The sequence below is a fragment of the Xenopus tropicalis genome, chromosome 10 (assembly GCF_000004195.4).
Source record: "Xenopus tropicalis strain Nigerian chromosome 10, UCB_Xtro_10.0, whole genome shotgun sequence".
Lineage (NCBI taxonomy): Eukaryota > Metazoa > Chordata > Amphibia > Anura > Pipidae > Xenopus > Xenopus tropicalis.
The window spans coordinates 21,764,009-21,777,510 of record NC_030686.2 but is presented as its reverse complement, the minus strand read 5'-3'; the positions used below and the strand labels follow the sequence as shown (position 1 = coordinate 21,777,510).

At 37.7% G+C, this 13,502-nt stretch overlaps 1 protein-coding gene across 1 annotated transcript in view; it reads left to right on the top strand.

The window, feature by feature from the left end:
- The window catches only part of wnk4 (WNK lysine deficient protein kinase 4), a 152,014-nt gene that overhangs the window by 105,773 nt on the left and 32,739 nt on the right, over nt 1–13,502 (top strand). Inside the window, exons 5-7 of the mRNA XM_002932519.5 lie at nt 200–288; nt 1,331–1,550; nt 9,977–10,322. Coding sequence (XP_002932565.2) covers nt 200–288; nt 1,331–1,550; nt 9,977–10,322 — 655 coding nt within the window. The remainder of the gene's footprint in view (nt 1–199; nt 289–1,330; nt 1,551–9,976; nt 10,323–13,502) is intronic.

The window sequence follows — 13,502 nt, the reverse complement described above, 5'->3', positions numbered from 1 at the left end:
TATGGAATTTTAAAGCACAAACATTGTCCCAGTATTTCCAAAGACAGGGGCTCAACAAAAGTAAAGGATAAGCGTTATTAGTTCAGTACCCTATATCTAGTTATTCCCGTTTATGAACTGGGACGTTTAAGACCATGACCTGGATCCACCAAGCCAAGCCTCCATAACGTGAGATTGTGTTCCTTTTTATTCTGTACAGGGCATGAAGCCAGACAGCTTTTATAAAGTTAAGGTTCCTGAGCTTAAAGAGATCATCGAAGGCTGTATACGCATGAACAAAAATGAAAGGTAACGTTGTGGGTTGCAAAATCAAGCAGATATATCCTTGTCTTAAGGAAAAGGAGTTATAGGGCAAACACGCCTTTATCATTTCACTCCCTTGTGTATTAAGGATAAAGATGGTATCGATTTATCTTGCATTTTAGTGTTTGCCTAATAAATTATTTCAGCTGCACCCTTCTATATGACCACCCATGATCATATAGAAGGGTGCAGCTGAAATAATTAATAATTCCCTAACATAAAGCTAGAAAGGTTGCGGCTTAGTGACACATTGGATATGGTCACTTTGGGCATTGGCAGCTAAATGAAGACCAACCCCTTTATTTAATAAAAAGCACTAACTTTGCTCAGGAGCAGTTACCCATTGCAACCAATAAGATGTTTACTTTTAAACAGGTGACCAGTTAATTCTAGCTGCTGATTGGTTGTTATGGGTTACTGCTCCTGGGCAAAATTTTTGTGCATTTTATTACATGACCTTCATAAATGTAACCCAGTCCCTGGGTTCTCTTATACAGAGATATATGAGAGGTCAAACATCAAAACATGCCCCAAAGAAACATCTCTATCACTGACTTTGACAAGGAACATTTGTGGAATGCTATGCTTTCATTATACAGCATCAAACACCAAAACCCTGGAACCCAGGGCAGATTTACTAAAACTCTAATTTTTTTTATTTTAAATTTAGAATAAACTCATTTCCATGAATCTCTTACATTTACTAAAATGTCTGAAAAAGTCTGTGTGGGAAAAAGTTGCAGAAAAGTTTTTTTTATCTGTTCGAAGCAAAGAAATATCCTTCAGGGAAGGGACATCTGCCATTGACCTATACATGACCTTTTTGACCAAGTTTTAGCTGGCCAATTATCAGATTCAGATTTTTAGCAAATCTCTAAAAAGTCACACCTTTTTTCTGCAACTTTTCAAACGTTTCAAATCGTAAAAAAAAAAAAATCAGAATGTTAGTAAATGGCCCCCATAATGTACCTAATACTTCCTTATGTATTTTAAAAGCTACAAAATGTGTCATTATTTCTAACTGTAGGTACACTATCCAGGACCTCTTGGAACACTCCTTCTTCCAAGAAGACACTGGTGTCCATGTTGAGTTAGCCGAAGAAGATGATGGAATTAAACCAGCCTTGAAACTCTGGCTTAGGATGGATGACACAAAAAAGCTTCATGGCAAGTACAAAGATAACAACGCCATAGAGTTCCTCTTTGAGTTGTATAAGGACATTGCGGAAGAGGTGGCTCAGGAGATGGTAAGACATTACCATATGTTACCATATTAAGAAACAAATAAGATTTTTTTGTCTTGATATTGTTTTTTTTTTTCATCTATAGTATCTTAAGCTTAGTTTAATGATTTCCACTTATAAAAATTGACTCAATGGCGCACACCTTCTTTGGTTGGCTGTGGGCATTTGAGAGATAAGCTGTTTGTTAGCCCCTGGGACAAGCAGAGTTTTCATGGTTTTGTTTTTCTGTCTGAACATCTGAACAATGGAATTTTACGGGTGAACTGGAGGAACACTTGGGGGACATTTATGTGTTTATGGGCATACATCACTGCTCATACTGTGTGCTTTCACATTCATTCTTTAGTATGAAAAGAAGCTCCATCCCTATAGCCATCAGCAAAACCCAAAATACCAAGGGGCAGAGTATCACAAATGGTTGGTGGGTGTGCCCCCTTTTTCTAACCTTGAGTCGAAATCACCCAGTGATATTGGGCACTCTGGCATAAATAGTGTGAGAATGAGAGCATTCTAAATTTAAACCAATAAAATTCAATGGATGAAAACCCACTTTTCCTATTTTTGAACTGCAGTCCCCCAGTGACCAACTTTGCAAAGTTTGGGGACTCAGGCATAAAAATTGTGAGACTGACAGCATTTTACACTTCACCATTGAAAGTAAATAGGTGAAATGTTAATGGCTGTTGGTGGCTCCACCCACTTTTTCAACCTTTGAACTGCAAATACCCAGTGACTAACTTTGCAAAGTGTAACAGCCCTGGAATTAATACTTAAATAATGGCATCAGTTTAAATATAAACCAATGAAATTTAATGGGTGGAAATGGATTGGCTGTTGGTGGCTCTGCCCACTTGTTCTAACCCTGAATACGTAGTCAGCCAGTGACTGACTGTGCAAATATTGGGAACCCTGACATAAATAGTGTGAGAAAGGCAGCATTTTAAATTTAAACAAAAAAAAAATCAATAGGTGAAGTCTGATTGGCTGTTGGTGGCTCCACCCACTTTTTGAAACCTAAAAATGCAGTCCCCTAGTGACCCTGGTGTGAGAATGGCAGCATGGTGAATTTTCCCATTGAAAATTAATAGTTAAAATTTGATTGGCTGTTGGTGGCTTCGCCCATTTTTTCTAACTTTGAACTTTACCTGGTGCCTTACTCTGCAAAGTTTCGGGACCCCGGTGTAATTACTGTGAGAATGGCAGCAGGTTGAATTTCCCCCAAGTCAATAGGTAAAATCTGATTAGCTGTTCACAGTTCCACCCACTTTTGGGCATCCAACAATCATCATATTTTCATTCAGGCTGACCCCATGACTATGTGATTCAAGTTTGGGGAGTGTAGCCTCAAAGCTGTAAGTGTGGCAGCAGTTTAAATTTCCCCATAAAAGTCAATAGGTGAAATTTGTTTGGCTGTTGTTGGCCCCTCCCACTTTGGGGTCATCAAACAAATGTTGCTGTTTTATTTGGGGTGACTCCATTATTATGTTATTCAAGTTTGGAGGGTGTAGCTTCAAAGCTGTAAGAGTGGCAGCAGTTTGAAAATCTTCCCTGTCAAAGTCAATGGGAAAATTGGGGTGTTCGGAGCGGCGCTACAGAAGTGTGGAGAGTTTGGGTGCTGTACCCCTAAAACTGTAGGAGGAGTAGCGTTTAGAAAATGGGGGGTGCTAAGAATAAGAAGAAGCGGAAGAAAAAGCGGAAGAATAGTATGTTGGGTTTTTCAACCCAACACAATTAATGGTTATTAGTTTAAAAAAACATAATTTATATACAGGTATAGGACCCATTATCCAGAATGCTCGGGACCAAGGGTATTCCGGATAAGGGGTCTTTCCGTAATTTGGATCTCAATACCTTAAGTCCTACAAAAAAATCAATAAACATTAATTAAACCCAATAGGATTGTTTTGCATCCAATAAGGATTATTTATATCTTGGTTGGAATCAATTACAAGGTTCTGTTTTATTTCTTCATAGAGAAAGGAAATCAGTTTTAAAATTCTGAATTATTTGATTAAAATGGAGTCTATGGGAGACGGGCATTCCGTAATTCGGAGCTTTCTGGATAACGGGTTTCCGGATAAGGGGTCCGATACCGATTACATTTTTTCCAGGGTTTATTTCACCTAATCATCATCATTCAAGTCATGTATAGTCTACTACAGTTAAAGGACAAGGAAACCCTGTCCTACTATAGGGTTGATTCACTAAAGTGCGATAACACTTATCGCATGCTTTTTTGCGCTAAAATTTACGCAAAAAAAAAGTATTATCGCATGCGCTAAGTCACATATCTCGTGTGTTAAATAGCGCACAACCGAATCCACTAATTTTACTGCATTGCGTTAATACTAACGCATCATTCACAAACACTTAGACGCGCTAAATATCGCATTAGTCTGTGCGAAAATTAACACCTACTTGGGGCAGGCGGTAATTATAGAAAAGTACAGTTCATGAGCTTTTGGCAACACAATATGGACTTTGCAGTGTGATTTATTCAAGTATGTGTTGGCCCTAGAGTGATGCAGCCTCCAGTTTGCAGGGAAATGGTCATTTTAAAAAAAAAGTAGTTTTACGAGCGTAATGGTGTGTATGGCTAATATGGAGTGCGTGCGATAAGTAGCACACGTGCGTTAATTAGCGCGCGCGACAAGTAGCGCGGGTTGTGTCAAATACCACACGAAAATAGTCTGCGCGACTTAAATAATGCAAACAGCATTGCGTCTAAATTAACGCAAATATCTTTTTAGTGAATCGTGCGCTAAGACGTGATAAAATTTTTAACGCATGCTATAACTAGCGCTCGTTTTATCACACTTTAGTGAATCAACCCTATTGAATCCAATCTTGAGGTTTTTTTCCTGGGCCAGTGTGAAAAAAATGCTTTTTCCCAATCATTTCCTTGTCCTTTATGAGATCTATATATATTTTTATTTTCTGTTATATATATTTATGTAAATTCGTTTTTAAAACTTTATCAGAAAAATTCATGTTGGCAGAACAGATTTATAGCAAGACATTTTGCCATGCTCAAAGTAAGAGGTATATAAATATGAGTGAGTTCAGTAAAAACCCCAGAACAACATCCAGGGAATTACAGCCTGTCTTGCCTCAAGTTATTGTGTTGGGTTCAAAACCCCAACATACTGTTCTTCGACTTTGGCTTATTCTTCCGCTTCTTCTTATTCTTAGTGCCCCCCATTTTCTAAACGCTACTCCTCCTACAGTTTTAGGGGTACAACACCCAAACTTGCCACACATCTTCGCCCTATAGCGGAGCAGGTTGCTTGTGCTTTTCTAAGCGATTCGGCCCCCCGTCTTTTTGTGGCGCCGCTCCGAACACCCCAATTTTCCCATTGACTTTGACAGGGAAAATTTTCAACCTGCTGCCACGCTTACAGCTTTGAAGCTACAGCCCTACAGGGAATTTAGGAACGATCGGTTCCTGCAACTAGTGCGAGTCAGGTGTGAGATAACAACTCCAAAGGCTTGGCACTAAATAAGGACATATCTAATTGCCTCAAATTGATGTTAAGTAGCAGTATGTAAGCTACAATCTGTTTTGAAGTCAGTCCTCATTACAAATGGATTAAGTACTTACCAGGCGTCCTACATGTAATGCACTACATGCGAGTTATAGTTCGAGATAACGGATACTTACCTTAAAAATTCCACCTGACTGCATCTTAGTGTTGTTAGGATAGCCACTTAAATACTTATGTTAGCTATAACCTAACCTGTATTGGTGGGCACAGTCTGTATTTCAAGTTTTAGCTTGAAATTTGTTTAAAACAAAGCACAATAGCAATCGTGCGCAAATTCAATGCTCCTATGGAACCCTCTGTGGTAAATACGCTAGATTCTGCGTCCTATAGGAGCAGTTGCACGTAATTACACTTAACACAAAGAAAAAAGAAAAATAAGAACAAACATACCGATAAATAATAAAGAAATATCAATAAAAAACGCAAACACAATAAGAGTTGTCAATTCTTTTTAATAATAAAAACACCCGAGGAGATCCGAAATTTGAATCACAGAATTATAGGAAATTTAAACTTACCTTGTATCCCTTTTTCTGTGACCCACACGAATTAGATACAACTAATAAAACACAGTGAAGGTTTTAAAGTCGATACTTTCAGCAGAGCTGCTTATAACTGATACATTTGCTACATACTTGTTATAAATCTTTATGGAGTAGCGCTTGTGATACCTTTCACAAATAAGTCAGTCGAAGTCAAAATTCAGGCTTAGGGTATTGGTTTTTAGAATTTCTTTTTTCCTTTTTCTTGCTTTTCTATCTTTTTAAACACAAGTTTTTATAAATCATAATAAAGATTCAAATTTTATTAAGTATAGGTGTGCCAGTTCTTTACATGTGTCTCTTTCAAACTACCTTATATTTTCACTACACATTGAGCACCCTATATTAGAGCTGTAGTGCGGGGTTCTGCTCTTATTATATAAATTCTCACAGAATTAACACCGGGGTCCCCAAACTTTTCACAGTTGGTCAGTAGGGGACTGCAGTTTTAGTTTTGAAAAGTGGGCGGAGCCACCAACAACCAATCAGATTTCACCAATTGATTTTTATTGGTTTATTGCCAGGGTTCCCAAACTTTGTATAGTCAGACACTGGGTGACTACTTTACGCATTTAAGGTTTTTTGTATTTTTGTAAGTGGGTGGAGCCACCAACAGCCAATCAGATTTTACCTATTGACTTTCAGTGCGAAAATTCAACCTGCTGCCATTCTCACAGTATTAACACCAGGGTCCCCAAACTTTTCACAGTTGGTCACTAGATGACTGCAGTTTTAGTTTTGAAATAGTGGGCGGGGCCACCAAAAGCCAATCAGATTTCACCTATTGAATTTTATTGGTTTGATGCCAGGGTTTGCAAACTTTGCACAGTCAGTCACTGCATGACTTCGTACTCAAGGTTAGGAAAAGTGGGCGGGGCCGCCAAAAGCCAATCACATTTCTTTCATTGTTTTTAGTGGGGAAATTTTAACTGCTGCCATTCTCACATGTTTAATGTCAGGGTCCCCAAACTTTGCACAGTTTGTCACTGGGTGACTATGTTACAGATTTCACCTATAGACTTTATAGGTTTAAATTTAAACTGCTGCCATTCTTTAAATATTAATACTAAGGTCTCCAAACTTTGTAGAGCTAGTCACCTGGTAACTGCGGTTCAGAGTTAGAAAAAAGTGGGTGGAGCCACCTACAGCCAATTAGATTTTAACTATTGATTTTCAATGGGGAAATTCAACCTGCTGCCATTCTTACAGTATTAACACCAGGGTGACTAGGGGGCTGCATTTTTTAGGTTTTAAAAACTGGGTGGAGCCACCAACAGCCAATCAGACTTCACCTATTGATTTTTTTTTGTTTAAATTTAAAATGCTGCCTTTCTCACACTATTTATGTCAAAGTTCCCAAACTTTGCAAAGTCAGTCACTGGATGACTACATATTCAGGGCTAGAACAAGTGGGAGGAGCCACCAACAGCAAATCCATTTCCACCCATTAGATTTCATTGGTTTATATTTAAACTGATTCCATTATTTAAATATTAATTCCAGGGTTGTTAAAGTTTCCAGAGTTAGTCACTGGGTATTTGCCGTTCAAAATTCGAAAAAAGTGGGCGGAGCCACCAACAGCCAATAACATTTCATCTATTTACTTTCAATGGTGAAGTGTAAAATGCTGTCAGTCTCACAAAGTTCAAAAATAGGAAAAGTGGGTTAGGCCACTAACACCCAATCAGATTTCATCCATTGACTTTTATTGGTTTAAATTTAAAATGCTGCCGTTCTTTAACTATTAATCCTAGGGTCCCTAAACTTTGCAGAGTTTGTCACTGGGTAACTGCAGTTCCAGGTTAGAAAAAGGGGGTGGAGCCACCAACCGCCAATCAGATGTCACTTGTTGACTTTCAGTGGGGAAATTTAAGTTGCTGCCATTCAGACACTATTAAAACCAGGGTCCCCAACTTTGCACAGTGGTTTTTACTATATAACTGTGGTCCAAGGTCAGAGAAAGTGGGCTGAGCCCATTCAGTGACGTCATGTTTTTCAACCCAACATGAAGTTTGTTCTCAAACTTCCCTTACTAGTTATTTATGCCCCTTTAAGTAATTCTACATGGTGTGGGCCAAGAGTCCCCCTGGTCAACAGCTACAGGAAGTATTTATGTATTATCATTGCAGCTAAAGGTGGTGGAACCAGTTGTTGATGGAAAGGGCAAATACCTTTTCATACCTGTTACACAAAAATTATCTTTCTTACCATGAAAAAGACATAAACCAACACTGGTATGCTGTTTTTTCTCTCCCAGGCTTGATTCTAGTACAGATACAGGATTCGTTATCCAAAAACCTGTTATCCAGAAATTACCGTAAAGGTCCTTATCTTTGTAATAATAAAACAGTACCTTGTACTCGATCCCAACTAAGATATAATTGATCCTTACTGAAGGCAAAATAATCCTATTGGGATTGGGTCTATTGGGTTTATTCAATGCAAATTGTATTTAGCACTGTAAGTCATCTTAGCCATAGATATTGTGCAAGCAATAAGCTTGTTGCCTGGCACTAGGGCTAATTACAAATAATACGAGGTGCATTTACAAACAATGTAGTGGTTTCCCTTAAATTCCAGACTAATTGTGAATGCCCACTAAATTATGTCTGCAGACGAGTTGCAGCACACATTTTCCCTAATTTGTTGAAATGCCATATAGGTGTGGCAGATTCATTTGGTTCAAGGAACAATTCAGTGTAAAAATAAAACTGGGCAAAATAGATAGACTGCACAAAATATTTATTTTTGTAATATAGTTAGTTAGGCAAAAATGTAATCTGCAAAGGCTTCAGTGGATAGATGTCTAACATAATAGCCAGAATACTACTTCCTGCTTTCAGCTCTCTAACCTCTTAGTTAGTGACTTTAGGGAGGCCACATGGGTCATAACTGTTCGGTTAGTTTGTGAGCATGCACTGAACAGACTAATTGGTTACTGATTGCTAACAGCTTAGCGAGCTATAAAGGAAGAAGTAGTGTTCTAGCCATTATGTTGGACATCTGCCCTCTCCAGCCTTTATAGATTACATTTTTGGCTAACTAACTATATTGAAAACATTTTTTATTTTGCACAGCCTGTAAATTTTACCCAGTCACATTTTTACACTGAACTATTACTTTTGGCTCGGGCTCCCATAAGCTTATAACAAGGGTTGATGAATTTTGCAGTATTGGTCATTCAACCATAGTCCCAGGAATATCCAGTGCAGCAAAAGAGTGTTCATCACCAATATTTATATTTATTAACCTTTAAGGTATCTGGGAGGTAAATATTTATTCTCTCCAAATCTCATTCTAACTGGTTTTTAAGCAGGCTCTCCCCAGGTCATACCCTCTAAGTGAACCAGCCCTCTAGTTTGGAATCCTAAGAATAACCTCTAACTCCAGACTGACTTTATTTTTAGGGTTCCCTTGCATCAATATGCACATTTGTAAATGGTTAGAGCAGGCTGAAGGACATATTGGTGCTACTGCAAGGTGCAAAGGTGGACACTTCAGTGGATACAAGTTTATTTCTCAATGGTTTATATGAATGCTTTGCATCCCCACAGAATGAAATCTCTACGTCCCTTATCCCTCTGAGTGACAATTACCCTAGTTGTTAAGGGAATTAAAATGCTCTGGTGGTGTTTCTGCTTCCCCCAGCATCAGTACCCAGGACTCAAAATGTGCCTCCCTCAATATTTGAAACCTGTTTTCTCTGTAAATGTCCATCTCCTGTTGAACCCCAACCAGTCCTTCCTGCAGTACAAGAATGCAATCTACTATTCACAAACCTGTCCAAGAGACCATCTCCCACTGAAATTGTTTTAAGCCATCGGTTTCTCATAAATATATCCTTTACTGCTTTTTTTCCAAATTAATTTCTCTGTTGGTTCTATTTGAAAGTTATAGGCTAGTAAATAATGCATAACAAGCAAGAATATGCATAACATAGATACATTGTGCTGACATTTTGTATTGGCTTTTCATGTTTGAATTTTTCATTACAGCCATTTAAAATGCAATATATATTCTATATATACTGTCATTCTTTGAAGCATTGTCTAATAGTTGTTTACTAAACATATCTTTGTACCTAACAATGTTTAATCTAACCTTCTCGCCTACATTCATAACATTAGATATTGATTTCTGTCTTTATATGTCATTGCCCAGGTTCTTTTGTGTGCTTAGTCACCACATGAGTTAAACATTTGCTTTAAAGGTTTAATTTCAATACATACAGTATATTCACATTAAGTAAATGTTTTACTGACATTGATATTCCATTGATGTGTTCTGTTAAGCTTGAGTGTTTTTTGTTTAAGTCCAATATACCATTTTACTTATTGTACAGGTGGTACTAAATTTTATATGTGAAGCTGACTACAAGCTGGTAGCCAAAGCCATCCGGGATCGAGTGTTATCTATAAAAAGGAAAAGAGAGAAGGTAAGACGGGCTCACGAGGAGCTGAACAAAAAAGAAGAGGAGAAGCAGCAGAACATCCTCAAACTTCTTGATCAGCTGAGAGGTTCTCAAAATTCCACTCCATCGCCCATCTCTGATGTTGCTCCTGGAGCCACTTCACTCCCTCTTACCTCTGACTCAACAGAAAGGACGTTTCCCCCAGAGCCAGAGGAACCAGAGGCTGATCAGCATCATCCCTTCAACTTCAGACCTACCTGTTATTCCTCAGCTACATGTAAGCACTAAGCAAACATAAACCCACTGAATATCGATCTTACAACCACTCAATATAGTGTACTTTACCCTGCCACCAAAGATCTACAAAAAGTGTTTTATCAGACAAATTAGCTGTTGAAATGGCAAAAAAAATGTTTGGAAAAGTGTTATTTTAAATTCTTCTCTTCTGCTTACTAGCCAAACTAAATAATCTGTGCCCTGAGTTATTGTGTTAACTCCAGGGGACAACATAGAAAAACAATGCAGCTACAGATAGATCTGAGGTATCCGCAAGAGTGAATAAAAATAAACCCCTCTGTAAAAAGCTGAGAACAAAGGATATAGCATCATTCCAACTGTAACAGCTGATAATAGGAATATAAAGCTCCCAAGGGCAGATTAATCCAACAAAACAAAGATAAATACCTACAGTAATAGTATCTGATAAAACTTCACACATAGATCCAACATGTTTCATATGACTCCAGGTTGCCATGTATAAGTTGTAGGAACCAATTTTTAACAATGTCTTTATATAAATATATATAGACTAGAAGTTTTTTCTTCTAACACAGTGTGTACAGTAGCACTAAGTCACTTGCCGCTTATATACATGGAAGAGGCAGATAATTTAAAGGACAATACATGTATATACACTGCATCAGGCTGCTTGCCTTTCTTCGATCATTAGATTATTATATTTGTGCTATGGTTAGAGGTGTGGACAATCATGTCATGTTTTGATTATGACATAATCTACATTCACAGCATATTTACAAATATCTCACCAAATTTAGTCCCAAAGGTCATGTTCCAGTTATTTAGCCACCTTTTAGGTTGCACATGTGGATAGCTTAAAGGAATACTGTCATGGGAAAACATGTTTTTTTCTAAACACGTCAGTTCATATAATTTCTCCAGCAGAATCCTGTATTTAAATCCATTTTTCAAAAACACAACAGATTTTTTTGTATTGAATTTTAATTTTCACATGGGGCTAGCCATATTCTTCATTTCCCAGGGCGCCACAGCCATGTGACTTGTGCTCTGATAAACTTCACACTTTACTGCTGAGCTAGGAGTAGGAGAAACATTGGGTTATCTGAAAGCTGTTCTAATGTGTAGCGCTACTAAAGCAAAACAAAAAATTATTTGCTGGTTGAAGACTAAAATTTTAAATGTAAATTGAGTAAATTGTTTGCTATGTAAATAGTGTAATTTAGAAATAAAAAGTACAGCATTAAAATCATGACAGTATCAGCAGCATCTAATGCTTAACTGGTTTTCAGCTACATGTGCATTATACATATATGTTTATCCTCAGACAATGAAGAGTGGAATGAATAAAGATAGAGGTATGTAGGTTGGGCCTAGTGTATCTGCATTATGTAGTCTAAACCTTCAAGCCAGGATACTTTTCCTCCTCCAAAGTTTAGTCTACTCAAGGGGCATTTTGGTGTGTAGTAGAACCATTTTTGTACAATTTAAATGCAGTTGAAGAATCCTCTAGTACTAGTAGAATTATTAATGAGCTCTCACAAAAGTAGCTACTCTTAGTTATTTGAAGGTTTTATGCCCCTTATTAATGGTTAGGAGAAGAGGAACAGTCAAGCAGAGCATACTTTGAAGTCTGTAATAGACTGGAAACACTGTTCCATCTCATATGTTTCTGCAGTGCTACTGTAGTCAAACTCATGACTACTTTTTATATACAAAATTGTACATAACTTCAGGCAATGAGAGTTAACGTTAGTGTTTACATTCCACCGGAAGTGGCAGAAGTTCAAGGAGACCTGCCAGGGGTCCCAAGTAATTCTATATTAAAAGAGGATAATTGAATTGGGCAGCCCAGTGATTACATTCGGTGTAGATTAACATCTGCATTCATTTAAGGTTTAAAAGTATGCCTTAGTGCAGTGGGTTTCAGACTTTTTTAGGTTGCCCCCATTTTAGGCCCTACATTTGGCTGGGGCTCTTCATAGCTCATAACAAGGTTACAGATATCTGAAACACCTTTATCAGCAATTCAGCCATTGTTGCTAAAGTATCTAAGGCAGTAAATAACCATTCAACCTCTAATCCTGCTCTGCTTAAGCATTACTCTGGCCTTCAAGGAGTATATAAGGGAGCAAAGTAGCATTCATGCCAAATCTCTTCTAACTGGCCCTTAATCTGGGAACCCCAGCCAACAATGAAAGCTTTACTTATTTTATTACCAATAAAATAAGTATTGGCAATAAAATAAGTGAACCTTTGTTGGCCATGGAAGTAGGTAGTATTTTTGAATAGTACAGGGTTAGTGTAAAAGTGGGCACACACAGGTAGATTTAAGCTGCCGATTCAGGTCCTTCAGATCAATTTGGCAGCTTATCTGCCCATGTATGGGCCCTTTTATGGGCCTACCCAACCAACCACTTTTTCAAGTTTTATTTTACTGTTGGATCGAGGATTGGATTGGCTCATTGATATGGTCCTAGCTCTTTTGACATGTAGTCCTGTCATTGTAATTTGATGTTTTGGCCCTAGGGCTAAACAATCAAATTAGCCTGATATCGCCTGCCTGAGGTGGAGGGAGATATATATAGGGAGAAAGATCTGCTCATTTAGCGACCTCACCATACAAGCGAATCTTACAGTGTATGGCAGCTTAATGTATAGTAATCCAATTAGACATTTACATTTAAACAGGTATCAATGAATGCTACTCAATAGGTTTCTATAGATATATAGAACTATAGCAAACTTTGTGACAAACTTAGCGCATACAATACAGATACATGCAGAGACACAGAAATGAACCAAAGAAGGCCAAGGTAATATGAATAAAATAAACTATCCAAAAGCTTTATCAACAATAATAGAAATCAGAGGGTTTCCTGTTAAGATGGGGAAGTCTTTCATTTAGCAAAGTAATACATTCAAGGTACAGAAAAATCAAGTTACATTGGTTACATAGGTATTTCAGTTAAATGAATTAAAGTAGTTCATCTCTTCAAAAAGCCTTTTGGTATTTTTGGTCTATATAAAAAAAAGATAAACATTCCTGTAACTTTTAATGGTTTCCTTATGTAAAAAGCTACCTATTCTATAACAACATTATTCCTAGAAACATCTATGGGCAGAAGCAGAAATAGTGATATAAATACAGGTATAGGACCTGTTATCCAGAATTCTCGGGAACAAGGGTATTCCAGATAAG